The sequence below is a fragment of the Dipodomys merriami genome, unplaced genomic scaffold (genome assembly GCF_024711535.1).
Source record: "Dipodomys merriami isolate MVZ:Mamm:240054 unplaced genomic scaffold, mDipMer1.0.p SCAF_16, whole genome shotgun sequence".
In the NCBI taxonomy this organism is placed as follows: domain Eukaryota; kingdom Metazoa; phylum Chordata; class Mammalia; order Rodentia; family Heteromyidae; genus Dipodomys; species Dipodomys merriami.
In genome coordinates, this window is record NW_027202937.1 from 21,043,203 (window position 1) to 21,056,023 (window position 12,821).

Sequence of the window (12,821 nt, forward strand, 5' to 3'; positions counted from 1 at the left end):
CTTGTTTATTTTTATATTTGGAGCCAATTGTAACACATTGATTTCATTTGAAAAAATTACATTGTTAAGGTAACTATAGGTATCTGTCAAAGAGGCATATTTCTGCTAGCTCCACATGTTAAGTATATCTTCTGGCTAGCTACAATAAACTCCTCTCACCCTCCCTTTTTTTTGGCCAGTCCTGGAACTTGAACTTAGGGCCTGGGCATTGTTCCTGAACTAGCCTTCAGTTAGTACTTTACCACTTGAGCTACAGTGCCACTTCCAGTTCTTTTTTTCTCAGTAGTTTTATATTAGAGATAAGAGTCTCATAGACTACCGTGCCCAGGCAGGCTTTGAACCACGATCCTCAGATCTCAACCACCTGACGAGCAAGGATTATGGGTGTGAGCTACTGGCATCCAGCTTACTTTTCTTTGCAGGGTTAATGAAGTATGAGTATGTATTTTTCATTGAGGAAAAACTCTGTTGGAAATGTATTTGGTGAGACATCAAAACTCCTTTTTTAAGGGAAAAAGTTATTTCTGTAGAGTAAGAGGTTAAGTTAATTAGAGAAAATGGTTGTGTAGCCATTTGGTAGAAGCAGGCTGCAGAATGTAGGCCATATTGCTGGTGCAATTATTTTAGATGCTAACAAATGACAGAACATTTTGATAAAGTCTACGTACCAGATTTTAGTTGACGACGAGCATCATTCCCTGAATTCCCCCTTTTCTGAATGGAATTCCATTAAAAGAATCCTTCAGGTACTTGGGTGTCAGCTGCAATGTAGCATAGGGGTAAATTGATATTGTATGGGTAGTTTGGGTATCTTGAGGTTTTTTGTTTTTTGCTTTTTTGGTCAGTTGTGGGGCTGGAACTCTGGACTTGGCTGCTGTCACTCAGCTCTTCAGCTCAAGGTGAGTGCTCTACCACTTGAGCCACAGCGCCACTTCCAATTTTCTGGTGGTTTATTGGAGATAAGAGTCTCACGGACTTTCCTGCAGGGGCTGGCTTTGTATCATGATCCTCAGATCTCAGCCTCCTGAGTAGCTAGGATTACAGGTGTGAGCCACTGGCACCTGGCTATATTTTGAGTTTTGAAGTGTTATGTTTGGTACACAGATATAATTAGCTTCTTTCTGATGAAGTTAGCCAAGTAAATACCAAAATCTATGCCTCAATTTGCCACCATTGTGAGCACTAATGGGAAGCAGTTGATAACAGTGGAGGAAAGTCTAGTGTTGGTTTGGTTACTTCACCCAACTTTTCTATGTCAGAACACAAAGAGTACATAAAACTTACAAACTCCTTTAAAAATCATATGGCTATAAATTTATGACATTTTCTGAAGATCCATTTGTTATATGGCTCCTATAAAATATGTCTCCAGGCCTCTATGTATCTTTCAGTAATGCTGCGGGGCAGTGGCTATAAGTATCCATAAAGGAAGCTTGATGGCAGAAGGCAATCACTCTCTGGGAACTGACCTCACTTTGCTATTGCACAGTTTTCAAGCTGAAGAGAAATGCATCATGCCAGGACTGTCATAATATGGGCTCATGCAGGGCAGGCTGCTGGGCCTGGATGACATGTGCTGTTAGCATAAGCCCTGCTAGGAGATCACACACTGTTCATTAGGTGTGGCTGTGATTATGCTGCACAGGGACAATAAGCAATCACAATCTTCCCAAGAAAATCTACAGTACTGTTATGTTCACAGGACAATTTTCCATAGCAGGTAGACTATTTTTTTTGTATTAAGACCTTGTCTTATTAGGCAAGTGCTCTACCACTCCTTCAGTCCTTTTTATTTTTGTAATTAGAGTCCTTATTTTGAAATTAAGGTCCTGCCTTTTGTGTAGGCCCATACATGGACTACAATACAATACACTTCCTAAAGTAGCTGAGATGACAGATATGGGGCATCATGCCCAGCTCTTGTAAAGATGGAGTCTTACTAACTTTTTTGCCTGGGCTGACCTGGAACTGCATTCCTACTCATCTTGACCTCTGGAGAGGCTAGGATTGCAGCTGTGAACCAAAAGTGCCCAGCTTGGTTTACTGACATTTGAGTGAAAGAAATATGTTTATCGAGTTCTTGTTAAAAATGACAAAAAATTAAAAATGTAGTTTCTGATTAGTTGCCATGAGAAAGACTGATATTAGGAAATGACTCATGTTTTTAAAAGAAAACATGTGGTGATATAGGCAAATAATATTAAATATTAGCATTATGGTTTAGTGGGCAATGCAACTCTTTAATCTGGGTCTTTATGTCAATACCAGGGCATCATTTTTTTGTATACTAATCATTCTGAAAAGCATGGTATTGAAAGTATAGACAAATAAAATGCTTATAATTGTATTTTAGGCAAAATCTATCTTTAAACTCTTTTGGTGATGGTCCTACGGCTTGAACAGAGCCTGGGCACCATCCTTTAGCTTTTTACTTAAGGCTGGTACTCCACCACTTGAGTCAAACCTCTACTTCTGGCTTTTTTGCTGGTTAATTGGAAATGAGAATCTTATGGACTTTCTTGCCTGGAGTGGCTCCAAACAACAATTCTCAGATCTCAGCTTCTTGAATAGCTACAATGAGCCTGATATATCTATATATCTATATCTGTATTGGAGGGAGAGCTGAACAAAAACTCTTATAGGTAAACTCTACCTTTTGTGAGTTACACATTCTGTGCTATGCTATTATGCAAACAAGAGGATCAAAAACCATTTGGAAAAATCTGGCAGAACTATCACAGAATAATTTGAGCTGGTTTACTTTCCATTTGTAGTGGAGATATAAACTTTATCATGTGCAGAAACATGAAAATGTGCATGAGAAGTCTGCAACATTACACAATCAGCTCGTCTCACTGAAGCAATTAAAGCCCTCAAAATTGCATCTGTATCTGAAGTGGTATAGTAAGTGCCAAGGGTTTAAAATAAATTCTTTTGAAATGGACATGTTTAATGAAAGCCATTCTGGAAATACTAAGCTCATGAAATAATTCCTCAGGGTGTGGTGTCAGAAAGAGGGGCTTGAGCTCTTTGTCTCCAATCACCTATTTTCCATCTCTAGTTAAATTTTACCAAGGTAATCTGGCAAACACATGTTCAATATTGAGGCAGGAAATGGGGAATCAGAGACTTATCTTATAGTTTATATTTATGTTATAGTTTATGACATAAATCATTATGTATATAAAATAATTAACTTGGGGAAGCTGTACCTTTGCAAAAGATCCAAAGAGGTTTTTGTCAGTGGAGGGGCTATGATTTATAAAACTGGATTTCAGAACTCTCTAAATCAACTGCAAATAGCTTTATGTGATATCAGTCTTGAAGAATCCACTCTTTAAAAGTCTGAATTATATTATTTATATTGTTTATTCTTACTGAATAAATTCTCTAACTTCATCTACACAGCTACCTTTCCTAGATCTAAGGGCTAAGTAAAAAATGCTACAAACAAACAAACATAAATCAAAAACCCCCCAATGATGATAATTTTAACATCAAGAATTCATCATAGTATTTAAACAATTAGAGTTTTACTTTATTTTAGAGTAAGTTTACAGTTCAAAAATTATATTTACTAAAGCCACAACATTATTCATATGGACAAAACTTTTATAGTAAAACCTTAGTACAGGAGCTATATAGATATACAAGATATTTAAAAACAGAAATGCTATATCCAAAGGTTATCATACACACATTATATATATGTGTATGTGTGTATATATATATATATATATATATATATATATGCTTGTATGGATTTGGCAAATATTATACTACATTTCATTATGTGGGACCCAAGAAGTTGCAGAATTTTCAGCACTTCAAATTGAGAGGTATGAAGGATTATCATAAGTTATTTATTTTGAGAATGCATGGCCTGTATCAGGAATACCAAAGACAAGCAGCAAGCCAAGCCCACAAATAATTCATCAGATCTCAGAAGGAGCTATGCATCTATGGCTTTTTCATGTTCATTTCTGAGACTGGTTAGCAACCCTGGCAAGTGGAAAAGAAATTCCTCTGTGGTAAACCATGAAAGACATCCTTTACAAAGCATCTTTCTAATACTTAACATGTTTGAAACTGGAAAACAAAATGAGATTGTTCTTGGGGCAAAACTGTGAGGTATTATTTAGCAAAAGAAAATTTGGGAAGTAGAGGCGTGGCTAAAGTGGCAGAGCATCAGCCTTGAGTGAAAAATTACCTAAGCAAGAGGCTCTGAGGTCAAGCCCCAGTACCTGTTCCCAAAAAGAAAAAGAAAAAGAAAAAAGAGAAAAAGGAAAAAGAGAAACTGCTTCCTCCCAAGTGACATGCTTGAAAAATTAGACCTAGTTAGACCTATTTTTGTGTTTTAGTAACTACAAAGAATATTAGTTTTCTAAGGACCAATACACTGCATTTGGTCCTCCCATAGAATTTTCTTATGCTTTAAAGAAATGTGGATTGAAATAAATATTCATGCTAATGATGCATCCATGCTAAGAAAGAGGTGAACATGTAGTAAAATGAAGGGAAAAAAATCTCCTAGTCTTCCAGTACAGGGCTATGACACCATATCAAATTGTTTAACATCTACACAAATTCTCAAAGGTTTTGTTCTTGAGCTAACAATTAAACATGAGTGTAGAATTGAATCATGCAGAATTTTTACTTATCAGTTACTGTGTTGATATGGAAGGAACAGAGTTAATTTTCTTGTTTTTTCCTTTTAAGTTTGCAGTGCTTATAACTTACTATGTGGAACTAAAATCACAAAAAGGCAAATCATGAAGAAATGTTAAATATCTCAAAAATGCCCACAAAGCATGCCAGAAAATGACACTGATTTTATAGCACAGAATTGCTGGAGGCTTAAACTAAAGCAGTAGGTGCCACTGTGGCTTCTAGCTCTTTAATGCTGCGTGTTTTTTGTTTGTTTGTTTGCATGATAAAAGAGACTTCAATGAGGGGGTTTCAGTTAGTGGAGGTTACGCCATAATTTCTGCAGGTTCAGTGACCAACTTGGATCCATCCCACACAGTCTTGAACTGTTCAGGAACAGGAAATTCTCTCTGGAAAAAGGCACAAAGGATAAAATTAATTACCTGATGGCTTCTCTTCGCAAATAAGGAGAAGGCTGATTAGAAATGTGATCCATCCCCCAAACCAGGCATGGTGAGGAAGCTGAGACATGGAGACTTGCATATACTATTTGTCCACTTAGTGACCGCATTCTGTCACTAGGAAGACCCAGGCATCAATCTAAGCACTAGACACATGCAAACTCAGTTGATCCTTAGCAACTCCATGAGCCAGTCATTTCCAAGATGCCAGCTACAGGAAGCAGAGGCCGGAGAGCTCAAGCAATTGGCCCAACATGACATCACTGGTAAGCAGAGCATCCAGAGTCTAAACGAAGGTAGTCTCTCTGTAGTCTTCTCTCCACTGCTTTCTACCCGCCTTGTACATGCATGTCAGTCAACCAGGTACCTTAACTTACAGGTTCTGATTCTGTAGGTGTGGGGAAGAGAAAGAGAATCTGCTTTGCAAGCAAGCTCTCAGGAGACATCAAGGCTCCTGGTCACCAGAGTTGATAGACTTTATGTCAGATTTATCTGTCTACTCTTTGAGAAATGGCAAAATTATGCTCAGGGTTGTATACGAATTTGTTATGCCTCCATCTTGCCACCCTTCCACTAGTCATTGCAAAATGCATTTACACTCTCCGATACACACTTCCTTATCTCTTTACATGCAAGGAAACATAGAAAAGCCAAAGTGCAGGTAGTCTGAACTTCTCCAGATATTTCATAAAGAGGATCCACAGAGGCTGAGAAATGGCCCTGCTGCCCAAACTTCAGCAGCCTCATTAGAGTTTTTGTGCATGCTTAGAAGAAGCAGTTTCTTTAGCCAAAACGAGTCACAAATTTTCTTTGAATGAAATCTGCAATGAAAAATTCTTAAACACAAAGAACCTGACCGTGTGTGTGTGTGTGTGTGTGTGTGTGTGTGTGTGTGTGTGTGTGTGTGTGTGTGTGTGTGTGTGTGTGTGTGTGTGTGTACCCAATATCACTCCTGGAGTGATTCTTGATGCATAAACCAAGCATGGTGTTGGTTCTCAAGTAAACCATAAAGTAGAGAATTCTCAGGGAGAAAGCACCTGTGGGATCATAATGCTATGCAACTGTTCTAAGGTTGGTTTGGAAGTTAGGAGAAAGCCAGAGGATGATGGAGACCAGTGAATCACATCCTCCATCCATTCCCACATCATAATGCCCATGGCAGATTTTCTGTTTCTACCACCTTCAGCTAGAAAGGACACGAAGAGAGCCCAGGGCTGATGGTACAAGGTGATAAGAGTCTTGCCACATAGGCAAGACTACTTTTCAGCACAAAAGCTCAGGCCTTGATTATCCTTTAGAACGGCGATTTGATTATTCTTTGGACTCAGTCATAGGTCTACATTGGAGTGACCTGGAAAACTTTAAAAAGTTACAGATACTTGGGTCATTTGCCCAGAGTCTAGCTAAATTAGTCTAGAGTGTTCATCCAAACACAATTGCTTTTCCTAGGAGGTCTAGTTTCCATACAGCTGAGCCTTCCTTCTCCCTACACAGCTACATAGGCCAGGAATTACCTAATTAATTTATGCTCTCTTCCTCTGAAGATTTTCTGTATTACCCGTGAGTTTAACAGGGGTCTTCTATAGTTCAGGATTAGGCTATCCATTCACCAAGTGGTGCAGTATGGCCCAGTGCTTACAGATTTTGTATGTTTAGACTGAAATAATGAATTCTGCAGAGCTTTCTTATTTATTTATTTTTATTTATTTTTTGGGGTCCGGTCGTGGGGCCTGAACTCTGGGCCTGGGCGCTGTCCCTCAGCTCTTCAGCTCAAAGCCACAGTGCCACTTCCGGCTTTTTTCTCCCCTACTTATGTGGTGCTGCAGAATCGAACCCAGGGCCTCAGGCATGCTCTACCACTGAGCCACCTTCCCAGCCCCTGCAGAACTTTCTGATACGTGGAGAAGGAGCTCATGGGAGCAGTCCTGTTGTCTGAGGAAACAGCTCAACCTGTCTGCTGATGGCTGTGTTGACATTTGATGACTGATCCCTTCAGGCTGACATGTCCTCTCTTTCAAAGATGTACCTACTAAGGTACATTTCCTTCGGTCCTTTCTTAATTTAATGGTTCCCTCTAGAGTCAGATTAGCAGAGAATGATCTGTATTTAGTTCTCAACTTCCAAGTAACAATTGAGTGAATCTACAATATGTCATGACCCCAGGAAGTGTGATTTATTTAGTTATATTTGCTTCTTTAAGTGTTTGAGAAGATCAGCACAAATCCTTTAGAAGCTGCCTTATTGGTAAGAAGAGGCAGAGACAAGAAATGCTGGTAGAATCTTGGGTTAGTGTTTTTTAGAGGGTCCACTGGATAGATGGATGGCATTCAAATCACCTGGGAGCTCTGTTTGAACCTAGATTCCTGAGCCCCACTGCAAGCTTCCAAAATTGAATTTCTAGGTTCAGGATGTGGAGCTGGCTTGTCCTTCAAGATTTCTCTCTCTCTTTCCTTTCTTTCTTGGTGCTCTACTACTTGAGCCATTCTTCCAGCCTGTTTTTTGCTGGTAATTTTGGAGTTAGAGTATCTTAGACTTTTGTTTTTGTCTTTTTTCTTTTTTGGTACTGGGGATCGAACCCAGGATGTTGCACTTTCTAGGCAAGCGCTTTGCCACTGAGCTACATCCCAGCCCGAGTATCTTAGACTTTTCTACTTGGACTGGCTTCCGACTTTGATCCTCTGGATCTCAGTTGCCTGAGTAGCTACAATTTCAGACAAGAGCCACCAGTGCTAGGCTCAGCTAATTCCTATGTTAAAAGGAGTCTCTGCCTGAGTACCCCAGGCAAATAGGTCTACCTCCTTATCATTCCCTTTCTTTCCTCTTAGTTTCACCACAATGCATTTTCCCTTCTTGCTTATTTCCATCAGAGCAAAGGAAAATATTTAGTCACATCATACGAACTCAGATGCATACTGTGCTAGTTGATAAAAGCTAACCAATTACTAGTAATTACTAGTAAATTGCCTTGAGAGTCACAAATCAAGGAGTGAGCCTAGTCAAGAAGCTAATAGAAGAAAGGAGATGTGGAGAGCAGCTCCCTGCATCCCTCTTCTGCCTGTGAGTTATTCCACAAGTGAACTTCATCGGTCGGTAGTTGATTAATCAGTCTCTTAGAATGTTAATAATGAAGGCTCAGAAAGAAATTCTTGACAGCCTCTGGAAAGGTACTTACATAATCTCCATCCTGAGGGATAAGTATATTCATTTCAGATGATTTGGCACTCACAATCTCGCAATCTAATGCATCTTCACTGAGGTATATGTGGCAGCCTTCTGTCTTATTAATGGAAATCGTTGGCACTCTCCCTAGTACCTGAATTAACAAACAAACAAACAACACCTTCTGGGACCAAAGCAAAGATACAAAAATGACAATGTTCTCAAACAATTACAATCTCGATTCCACTGTGTGTTTGAACTTTACGCAAGCCTTAGGAATCACTGGGTCAGAACTGGAAAGACTGGCTAATGGTTATGTCTCCTGACTGAATACAGTACATGTCATTTGGGGACAGATTTGAAAGGACCACACAAGGGGACTTTTATTTAAGTCTCAGGGGCTCTTTCTTGAGGTGAAATTTAAGGGATTCATTTGGAAATAGCAGCACAACGTTCAGAAAAGCCTTACAATCCTGATAGTGGATTTGAAACATGTATTTGATTTCCTGATAAACAAAACAAGACACGTTGGCTTTTATGTGCTTAATTTTTTTTTAGTTTTAACAAATATCTATGAAACTAGGACTACAAGAATCAATACTGACATTTAATAATAAGATTATTCTTGAGTAGAAACTGAGGAGCTTGTTCCTGAACTTCAGAATAGGTAAGAAAATACAATTTAAAAAAATCCTTTTCTGGATTTAAAAAAAAAGTCTCAAGGCTGAATGTGAAGTTCAACTGAGATAAATGTCTAGTTATTTTCAAGGTATTCATTTCAGGAGCCCAAACTAGGGGCTTAGTTCAGGACACTCATTATATAGATAAACAGGGTCACAGAGAAAAGGAGGCAACTCTTTTATATTGTTCACCAATATCTCAATGCAGTAAAATTCAGATATGTTTCTCTGCCAGCAATCAGTTTGTAGACAATCCCCACCAAATCTCCATAGGGGACACTGTTCTCTCAAAGACCATATTACAGCTCTATAATTTTCCTCCTTGTAATGGTAATTTAAAGCGATAAAGAAATCTCTTCTTTCACCCTGAAGAAAAGGCTGCGTTGCAAACCCAAGGAGCAAGTCCTGTGCTGGTGCAGGTGATGTAAAGAATGCCTTGGGGGAGCGCCTTGTCAGGTCACCACATTTCTCTCTTTCCTCTTCTTCTATGACTATAGAAATGGTGGTGAGTTGGAACTGAATCCAATGCAAGAAAAAGGCAGAGGTAGTTCAAGGTCAGCTAAGCAAAGGGCTCTGCCACAGATGGAAGAATAATGTATTCATGTGCATTTCAAAAATGTGCCATGTCTTGATGATTTCTAGATCTGCTTATTTTGTAATGACGGAGGATATTCATTCATATGCCAAGGAGAATTGCATGAGTGTCGGGCAAGGAAGGGAAAGGAATGAATTGTCGGTGGTGTTTAAAGGCCTTCCATGCTTTGTTTATGAGCAGAGACTTGCGAGGCAAGTGCCTAGTGTTGATACATTTTGTTTATCTTTTATAGCTTGCGAGACGATGTTTAAAATGCCGAAACACCCTACGTTCTTTGAAAAGGCAACAGCAATCATATGAAAATAGCCCTGGTATGTTAAGACCAGTGGTCTGGTGAAAACTGAGTTCGAGCATATTACACCCATGTCTTTCTTCCCAGGTAGTCTGTGAATACTTTGAGAACAGGGGTTGTTTCTTATCAGAAGAGCTGGGCCAAAGAGCTCCTACAGGTGGCAGGTGAGCCTACCCAGGCCAACACTCTTACATTTCATACATGTTTGTGTATTGATGTAGTGAGGCTTTTGAATTTTGGGTGATGGGGATTGGGTCTAAGTCCCCCTACCTGTTAGGTACATAGTCCTCCTGAGCTAGCCTCTTACTACTGTGTATCACAAAATGATTACTTCACAATCATTTTTTAAAAGTTCCATTAACTTCTATAGTCTTTGCTCTGTGCCATAATTTGAATATTTTCCTAAGACAGTTTGCCAAAGAAACGGAGTCAAATCCATGCCTTCTCCTCACCCCCTCTTTTCAGTTTTAATAGCATGATGGAGGTAAAAGTGTGCAAACATAAAACTCACCCATTTTATTTATTTATTTTGTTGTTTTTATCTTTCTGAAATTTATTTTGGTTATTTAAAAATTCTCCTCAAGTAGTTGTACAAAGGGGCTTCAATTCAACATGCCTGTTTGAAATTCACCCATTTTAAATGTACAATTCAATGATACTTGATACGTTTAAAGAGCTGTATAGTCATCACTACAGTACAGTTTTAGAACATTTCCATCATCCCTAAAATATCTCTAATGGCCTCCATGCTATGACCAGGCAACTGCTAATCTGCTTTCTGTTTTCAACATGTCCAGACTCTTTTAAAACTATGAAGTTCTTGAAATAGGTAATGACATTTGCATGGTTTGAACATGTGAAAGTTCAGAAAGAATTCTGTCAAATTTCTTTATTGGTTTCTGAACTGTACCATTGAGTTCTTTCTATCTGTCCAGTTCAGGGAACCCTAGTTGATCTGTTCAGAGATGTAGTATGTGTGTGTATGCACATTTATATCCTTAAAATATTAGTACATTTCAAACATAAAAACATATAAGGAATAATATAAATGCATATATGCCCACCATATAAATACATGGAGGCTGATAAACAGCTTTGTCAGAGTGTGACATTTTGTTTTGTTTTGTTTACTACTTGTTCTTGATGTGTGTGTGTGTGCGCGTGTATGTGGGTTAGTAAGGTTTGAACTCAGGAACTCAGGGCCTTGCACTGGCTGGACAGGTGCTCTACCACTTCAGCCACTCTTTCGCCCCTTTCTGCTTTATTTCCAAGGCAGGCTCTTACTTTGTTACTGGTCTGGATGGGTCTATGGTCTTTCCTCTTTTACTTCACTGTGTCACTGGCGGATGACAAGTTTGTGCCACTGTACCCAACATTGTTTGGGATGGAGTATCCTGGACTTCTTTGTGCCTGTATTGGCCTTGAGCCAAACACCCCCAGTCTCTGCCTTCTAAGTAGCTAGGGTTACAGAACTGAGTCACTACAACTAGATCCTATTACTTTTTTTGTTTGATTTAGACTATAATTTTGTAGTATGGTATATCCTATATGCCACGAACCATCTCCCTCACCTCTTTCCTCTCTTCCCTCCTTGGATTATCATGTTTATAATCCATCAGGTCTCCTCACTGGATTAAGGGGATTAGGATGGCTCTTGAGTTCTCATAAATGTATTTAATATGTGCATATGTTGTTTTGCATGTTCTTGATTTTTTAAAAATAAATGAACACATGCTACAATGCTTGCCATTCTGTAATTGGCCTCTATGGCTCAATGTTATTTTGATAGTTACCTGTTTTATACATTTGACTGTTGTAGTTTATTCATTTTAACTACTAGGTAGTATTCTATTGGGAAGATTTATTTATTTAGTCACTGGTTGATGCACATTTAAATTGTTTTTAATTTTTATTACCAGTATAAATGATGGTACAATAAATTTATTGCATGTCTCCTTGACAAAGGTAATAGAACTCCTTCAGTGTATATTCCCCAAAGCAGAATTACTCAGCCAAAGGTTTTAAGTGTGGCTTTATTATTTGGTGCTAATTTGCTCTGTAATGAGTGTAAAAGGTTCACTCTCTGAATATTAATATATACTGGGGAGTAACAACCCGGGACTTTAGACTTTTTAAGACAGAGGCTTGTAAGCTTGCATTTCCTGTATGCATGGCATTCAGTTAACATGACACTTTGCACCCAGCCAATCTGAGTGTAAAACTATGAGTATAATCACAATAAAACCCGTTAAAACTGTTTCAGGAAAGGGGGATGGGGTAAGAAAGAGTGATTGAGTCAGGGGAGAGTGATTGGAATACACTGTAAACATGCATGGAAATGTCACAATGAATTTCCCCCTTGTATAGCGAGGCTAATTAAAAAAATACTGGTCCAGGAGGGACTGTGTCTCCCAGGACTAGTCCTTTCTGAAAAGGCTTCATCAGAAACACATCTCTTACATATAAAAGAACCAATGTTGATTTCACAGGTTCAACCAGCTCTAACTCTGACCATCTAAACCATTATCTCCCTGTCCCACACAATCCCAGGACCAAGTACCAGGTAATCGTATCCTCTAAAACATGGGATTAGTCAGACCAGCTCATCCTGAATTCTTTACCCTAACCTGTCATCTTTCCAATGGAATCCTCCTACAGGCTGTGGCTTTCCCTTTGTTCCATTCTCCCTCCTGGCCACTGCTGGTGCTCTTCACAGATGAGGTGAAGAGGAAGCTATATGTGGAAAGAAAGGGAGCAGGAGTTTTCTGGGTGGAGGAGCAGGCATACTGGTCTACGCAAAGCCATGGCTAGGGCAGAGCATCATTAGAAAGGCCACTCACCTGAATTTGGATGTCCTTGGAGTTAATCACTTCTACAATTCCCACCACATTGTCGAACACGAGGCCAAACTTCTTACAATTATCTAAGGGGGAAAGATCCAAAAGCTCACTTACATACATACAGCATCTTCCTTGCAGGCAACTCAT

At 39.1% G+C, this 12,821-nt stretch overlaps 1 protein-coding gene across 1 annotated transcript in view; it reads right to left on the bottom strand.

The window, feature by feature from the left end:
* Positions 1-3,394: 3,394 nt before the first annotated feature.
* Cap2 (cyclase associated actin cytoskeleton regulatory protein 2) overlaps positions 3,395-12,821 on the bottom strand; it is a 123,830-nt gene continuing 114,403 nt past the window's right edge. Inside the window, exons 11-13 of the mRNA XM_070024512.1 lie at positions 12,675-12,757; positions 8,281-8,421; positions 3,395-5,057 (exon numbers count right to left, since the gene is read on the bottom strand). Coding sequence (XP_069880613.1) covers positions 4,974-5,057; positions 8,281-8,421; positions 12,675-12,757 — 308 coding nt within the window. The 3' untranslated portion in view covers positions 3,395-4,973. The remainder of the gene's footprint in view (positions 5,058-8,280; positions 8,422-12,674; positions 12,758-12,821) is intronic.